The sequence below is a fragment of the Panthera leo genome, chromosome E3, assembly GCF_018350215.1.
Source record: "Panthera leo isolate Ple1 chromosome E3, P.leo_Ple1_pat1.1, whole genome shotgun sequence".
In the NCBI taxonomy this organism is placed as follows: Eukaryota; Metazoa; Chordata; class Mammalia; order Carnivora; family Felidae; genus Panthera; species Panthera leo.
In genome coordinates, this window is record NC_056694.1 from 5,423,842 (window position 1) to 5,430,441 (window position 6,600).

The 6,600-nt window shown below is 58.9% G+C and overlaps 1 protein-coding gene across 1 annotated transcript; it reads left to right on the forward strand.

Annotated features, from left to right (window-relative positions):
• The first annotated feature begins 3,589 nt into the window (after positions 1-3,589).
• Positions 3,590-6,597, forward strand: BHLHA15 (basic helix-loop-helix family member a15). The gene has a single exon (XM_042921440.1). The coding sequence runs from the start codon at positions 3,590-3,592 to the stop codon at positions 4,160-4,162; it is 573 nt and encodes a 190-aa protein (XP_042777374.1). The 3' UTR covers positions 4,163-6,597.
• Positions 6,598-6,600: the final 3 nt, after the last annotated feature.

Consider the following 6,600-nt stretch of genomic DNA (forward strand, 5'->3'; position numbering starts at 1 on the left):
AGTTTGGGGGGGTGGGTCTGAGTAGTAAATCTTACTGTGGTGGTTGGTGCATGGCGGGGAAGATTTTATATTTATAATACACATGTGAGTTAACATGTTCTTTTGAAATCTCAAGCAATACACAGGAAACTAATGATGTAGATTAAAATTTTCAGCCCATCTTTGAAGCATCAGCATGTGCTTTGTTGTTCAATTCCCGTTTTTGTTTCTGTTTTTGTTTTTTTGTGTTTTTAACTATGTTGGTTACCAGTAGTGAGTGGGTTCTCAGACCAAACTGGTCCTGAGAAGTTATGCAATGAAATAAATCAGTGGAATCCTCTAGATAATATGTTTGAGGTTTATAATGCCTGGTCCACAATGGCATTTCCTGGCCTCTTTTGGAGTCTGTCAGGTTTTGGTTAGTGTTACTCTGGTGGAGTTTACATATTTTAAATCCCAGAATAAAAAGAATCTCACCTTCATTTCCTTCCTAGCTAAATGTTCATTTGTGTTAATCCAATGATCCCATCATAAGCCAGAAAAAGAAATGTAAAAAAAAAAAGTGCTCCCCAAATCCTTCCGGAACTTGGACTGTGTGTGTGGGTGAGAAGCCATTTCTCTTCACCGTGAAGGAGCTCCACGAAGCTGAATTGAAAACAGCATCCGTTCTATTTTTAAATGTACAGGTGATTGTTTCTATAGAAATGGGTTTTATCTTAGAAAAGTCTTTGTCTTGCTGCCGTAAAAACACCTTTCAGAACCTCTCCCTTATATTAGTTTTTCTGTAGGGTGCTTGGAGGGCTAGTGACTTAACTGCATGTCCGTCCAGAGGGCCCGAGGCCCGAGGGAGGCAGCCCCCGGCTTTGCCCTACCCAGCCCTCCATCATCTGAAAACTCCGGGAGCGAACCCAAGTGTCGGGCTCCAAATGTTGGGCTCCAGTGACGGGGGCTTCAGAATAGTAGCCTTATGAGAAGGAGCCTTAAAATAAGATTGGGCAACGCAGTTACTTCACATTTCAGTCTCCTGCACAACATTCCTAATAGTAACGGGGTTGGCTCAAGTGTTGGCTGTTAAAGAAACTTCTCTCCGGTACCTAAGTTCTGAGACGTGTGGACAGTACTGAATTACCAACAACCTGTTACCGGAACGGCTTGAAAACATGTTTGAGTTGCTCAGGCTCACGCAGGCGCACGCAGACCTTCCTGAGGGGCCGGTGTGTGTACCCACTGTTGAATTCCGGCCGCAGATGAGGACCCCCCTGGGGCAGTCCACCCACGCGGCTTCCCTGTCGGGCTTTAACACAGTTGTAAGAGGTTCACGGCAATATAACCGCTAATGAACTTTCAGTTTAAATTGTGTACATTTTTAAATTGTAAGATTTTTACTGTATATTGATGCATAGTGTGATTCAATAAATTGCTTGTAATTTAAAAACTATTTAATATTCAAAATAAATATAGTTATATATTTATAAACTCTGTTGCTGCGTTTGTTTCGTGTTTTTATCCGCTCTGCAAGGCCCAGGGTGTGTGACCAGGCACCGCCCGCCCTGCCGCAGGCCCTGGGACACGCAGTGCCCCGGTCTCTAGAGATAGTGTGCCCTTTTGCGTGAGAACATGAAGTGCTCACTGGAAAACTGAACTTTGATGTAGTGACTGTGCTGCCCCAAGGTGTATCTGTAATTCCAAGCCTTTGTCCTTCTTGATGAATTTCAGGAGCCTTTTAATTTCTGAGATACAGCCTCTAATGAGCTGTAAAAGCCAAGAGGCTAATCAGTTCAACGCCAGCCTTTCTATGCCCCGTGGTGGACCTCGGCCTCCTCCAACACCCCGTCCTCGCTCCGCCCCCCTCGCCAGCTGCCCAGAGCGGAGGGACAGCCTCCTACCAAGCAGGCCTGGCCCCAACCCCAGTCACACCAACTCCCTTGAGACCCCCAGGGAGTAGATGGACACCTACGAGCACCCCTCTGGGCACCTCCGACCCCTAACCCCCGAACCTGCTGGTCACGAGGGGTGGGAACCCAGGCCCAGGCGCCGCCTCCCTGCACTCCAGGTGCGCCTCATCAGCCCAGAAGAACCCCTGAAGCCAGAGGCTGATTTTAACACCTTTTAGTGCTCCTGTAAAAGGGGAGGAAACTGAGGCAGGCAGGCGTTTTAGTAGAGCAGGTGGGTGGAACCAGGGTTTAAGCCCAAGCTGACCACCTCTCGCCCCCTGGAGACCTCGTAAAACCGATGACCGACCAGGGTATTTCCCCGTGACCTGCAAGCAGCTGTGGGGCCGGAGCAGGTCCTCCGCGGGGCAGGGCTCCGCCCACCCCCCCCACCCCCCCCCCCCGGCCCCGGAACCTGCGACGTGGGGGCCTGAGCCCTGCGGAGTGGTGGGGGAGCTCACGAAGCCCCGGGTGCTGCAGGGGCCGCTGAAACACGGGCCACTACCTGAGAAATCAGTATTATTGCATAACGGCTTTTCCGCCAGTTCTTCTGGCTTTGGCTTCTGTTCTGAGCCTTCGCCCCAAGGCCAGGTGCGGCGGCCAGGAGCCGTCCCGAGAATTCCCCTCAGCGCCGGCGTGCTCGCAGAGGCCTCAGTCTCCCCCTCCGCCGAATGGGCTCTGGGCCCGGGCTCCCAGCTGCTGCCGGGAGGCCGCAGCGGCGGGGGGAGTGGGGGCGGCGTCCGGCCCCCGCCCCCCGCCCCCCAGCCCGCAGGTGCGCCGACGCCCCCTGCCGCCGGCAGAGACCCGCGCACCCCGGCCCCGCCCCGGCCCCGCCCCGCGGGCTCATTTACATGCGGCCGCGGCCCCGCCCGGGGCGGCTAAAGCGACGTGTCCTTGTCCCCCGTGGGCAGCCCTAGCGCGTGCAGCCGCGGATCTCCAGGTAACTAGGGGTGGGGGATCCCGGCGGGACTGAGGGGAGAGGACCCAGGGGCGGGACCGGTTGGGGGTGGGGGCGGGAATCCTGGGTTGGGGGGGGGGCATCCACGCGGTGGGACTGGGGGCTGTGGCAGGCTCTGACCACTGTCGACCTCTGACCGCAGACAGCTGCCTCATGTCCACAGCGGTTCTGGCCCCAGTGTCTTCCCTGCATGTGTGACATCCGGCGGTCAGTGTGGTGGCTGGAGTGGGTGCCTGTCCATGAGGGCAGATGCAGCAGCCACAGGCAGACGACCAGCTAGAGTCCTGCCACATCTCCTGATCCACCTGCTCTGAGAAAAGTGTTAAAGGCCACCCAAACTCTGGAGGCATTCAGGGGGCAGTGAGGCTCCGGGGGCCAGAGAAAGGTCCAGGGATCAGTGCATGTGGAGTTGGGGGGGCGGGGGCGGGACACCAGATAAAGTCTGAGGGGTCGCCATGAGGTCAAACGGGAATGGGGGAGGGGTCGGCTCAGGGCTCCATGGGTGAATGGGAAGAACCCTGGGGTCACGGTGCCCCAAGTGGTCAGCTGCCATTGGGCAGTGAGGGGGCTGCCCGGGACGGCTGCCCTGAGTGTGCACTGGGCGTCCTAAGCGCCCACCAGCCTGCCGTGTGACCACAGGGTGGCCTGTGTTCTGGATTTCAGCTCCAAGGGCCTGCCTTAGAACCGCCCCCCCCCCCCCCGGGACAAGCAGCGTGGAGCCATGAAGACCAAGAACCGGCCCCCCAGGCGCCGGGTGCCAGCGCAGGACCCAGAGGCCGCCGCAGGGGAACGGACCCCTGACGGGCCCCAGCAGGGTTCGGGGCTGGAGCTGGCCAAGGGTCTGCGGAGCAGGACGGTGCGGGCACAGGGGGCGCGGGCCGAGGGTGGGCGCAGGCGGCCGGGGGCCTCGGGGCCTGGTGGCCGGCGGGAGAACAGCGTCCAGCGGCGGCTGGAGAGCAATGAGCGAGAGCGGCAGCGTATGCACAAGCTGAACAACGCCTTCCAGGCGCTGCGAGAGGTCATCCCGCACGTTCGAGCCGACAAGAAGCTCTCCAAGATCGAGACGCTCACTCTGGCCAAGAACTACATCAAGTCGCTGACCTCCACCATCCTGACCATGTCCAGCGGCCGCCTCCCGGGCCTGGACGGCCCGGGCCCCAAGCTCTACCAGCATTATCAGCAGCAGCAGCAGCAGGCGGCGGCTGGGGGTGCACTGGGCGCCACCGAGCCCCAGCCCGAAGGCCACCTGCAGAGGTACTCCACGCAGATCCACAGCTTCCGGGAGGGCTCCTAGCGCCTGGCCTGGGGTCCGCGGCCTGGCCCGGCCCTGCTGCCTCTGCGCCGAGAGCCCCAGATTGGCGGGGACACCCCACGTGGACGTGGCCCCAGCGGCTCCATTTTCCCTGAACGCTCAGCTGCCTCCCTGGGGCATGGCCTGGTCCCCAGGGGACAAGACCAGTTGAGTGGCCTGCTTGAGGCCCTGGCTCTGGGCAGCAGGAGGCCCGAACCTTGACCTGAGTCCCAGGACCTGCTTTTTAATTGACCAGGCTGCAGTTGACAGCCCTTTGTAACTAAATTCTCTCCGGTCCCAACTCCTTCCTGAGGCAAAGGTGGGGGGGAGGGAGGGAGATTCCAGGAAAAGGTCCATGTGGGTAAGTTTCCACAGTTCCTGCTGAGGCCCCAGGCCCAGGAACAGTCCTCCTCCGACCTGCAGTGTGGCCTCTTCGTTCAGGGTAAACTGAGGCACAGAGCAAGCAAAGGCCACGGCCACGGAGTGTGGCTAAGCCGAGATGATTGAAGCATGTAGTTCAGCGTGTGTCAGGTAGAAACTCTCAAAACCCCACAAATCCTAATCCGATTACCTCAAATTAATTCTAAAGGGACCTTGGCAGGAAGAAGGACTGGGATCTTTTCCTTCCTCCTCCTGGGTGGGGCTCCTGACTGTGGAGGGTCAGGCCCCAGGGACTGCAGCCCAGCTCTCAGGGGCTTACAGACAGGTCTGGGAGAACGGCCGGGCTCTCCCTCCCTCGGCGTTTGCTGCTCGTGGTCGCATTTGTCACTGCTGTGGTCGTGTCACTGGCAGAGGGCGGTTGACAAAAACTGCAGGGTGTTCTCAGGTCCTGGCTGGAGTTGGGAGCCTGCAGGGCTCTCTGGGGGAGGGATCCTGGGGTGGCAGGAGCTCCCCTCCCCCGCCTAGTGCTGCTCCTTAAAGGCGGGCCTGGGCAGTTTGGCAGGTCCCCCCCCCCCACTCCCCACAGTCCCGGGCCAAGCTTCCTTCTGTGGCACTTCTGGCCCGACAGGCTTTGGCGTCTCTCCTCCCTCATCCCTGTGCCCACGGCCAATATGGGGAGGGGACGAGCAACCTTGGCTGCCACGGGCAGGAACCCCAGTGACAAAGGCTGTGGTGAGGGTAGAGCTGGTCTGACATAGGAGGCCAGACCTCGCAGCCAGAGCTGTCCCGGAGGCCCTCAGGGGGCCGAGCTGCATGGGGGCAGGGCCACCTCACCCCTCCCCACCCCACCCCAGCCCTGGGGGTCCTGGCCCCAGCCGCTTAATCCCCTCCCTGGCTTGGTGTCAGCATCAAGGACAGCAGGCAGCAGCCCTCAGAACAGCCATTTGGGGCTTTGGTCCTGACTTTCCAGATCAGGCCCCGTGCCAGGCCCCCTGGGAGGCCTGGTCCAATGCCAGCCCCACCGCCCCAGCCATCCCGCAGCACCGTCAGGTGAGGACCCCCGGTACTCCTGGCCTGCCCCTGAGAGGTGGCTGCTCTGGAAGGTCAGTGGTCAGGACACCCCACCGACTGGAGCCGAGGTTGAGGACCACTTCGAGATCGGAACGGACGGGTCCCACACTCCCTGTGGGTGGTCTGCAAACCTTGTGGTTCTTATTCCGGCAGAGCCGAGGCCAGAGCAGGGGCTCCATGCACCCCTGAACTTGCTGAATGAACCAACAGACTGAGCCGAAAGCACAGGGAGGGGTGCCCCGTGGACACTCCGGGGGACTATGCCCGATGACCAAGGGTGGTGGAGGGGCTCTGTGTGGGTCACCCCCTAGCAGATGAGAGCCTTCAGGGCTCCATCTGTCCCAAACTGGCACCTGCATCCCCTCTGCTTCCCAGGGGGTGACCTGGGCCCAGATGTCTAGTCCTTCTTCCCCTGTGGCCACGTCACAAAGGACCCTTAAAGGTTCCAGTTGCATTTTGGGGTGTTAAATATGGCGGGCAGGTGGAGGAAGGTTCTGGTGATAGGCTAGTGAGGCCTGCTGCTGAGTCTGCTCCCTTGACCTTGTCTGGGACCCCAAGCCCAGTGAGACCCTTCTGCCCGGGGAGGGCGCCCAAAGCCAGCAACCCACTGGCCCCGAGCCCTGCCAGCTGGCCTGCACCCAGGCCTCGCATCCGCCTGCAGAACAGACCTGCATGAGCTCTGGAGGCTGAGATCTCCGCAGACTGGAGCTGAGAAACCAGAACTGTGACTTCTCTGTGTGGGAAACCCTGCCTGGAACTGAGTGGCCAGTGCCCCCGCTGTGATTGTGGTGAAAATGTTCCTTAAATGACCCAAATTTGCTTTGATTTCTCCTAATGGTCCCCTTCAAAGTACTAATGAAACCAATGTTGTGTCCTAAAACAAAAAACAAAAGAAAGATTTCACCCCCTTGACTGCTAACTTTTGCCCCAGGCCGGATGGGGGAGAGGGGACTGCATTTTGATCACAACGTAGCAATAAAAAAATAGCA

Excerpts from the sequence above, each read along its gene's own strand:
- BHLHA15 (XM_042921440.1), top strand. The coding sequence starts at position 3,590 with ATGAAGACCAAGAACCGGCCCCCCAGGCGCCGGGTGCCAGCGCAGGAC.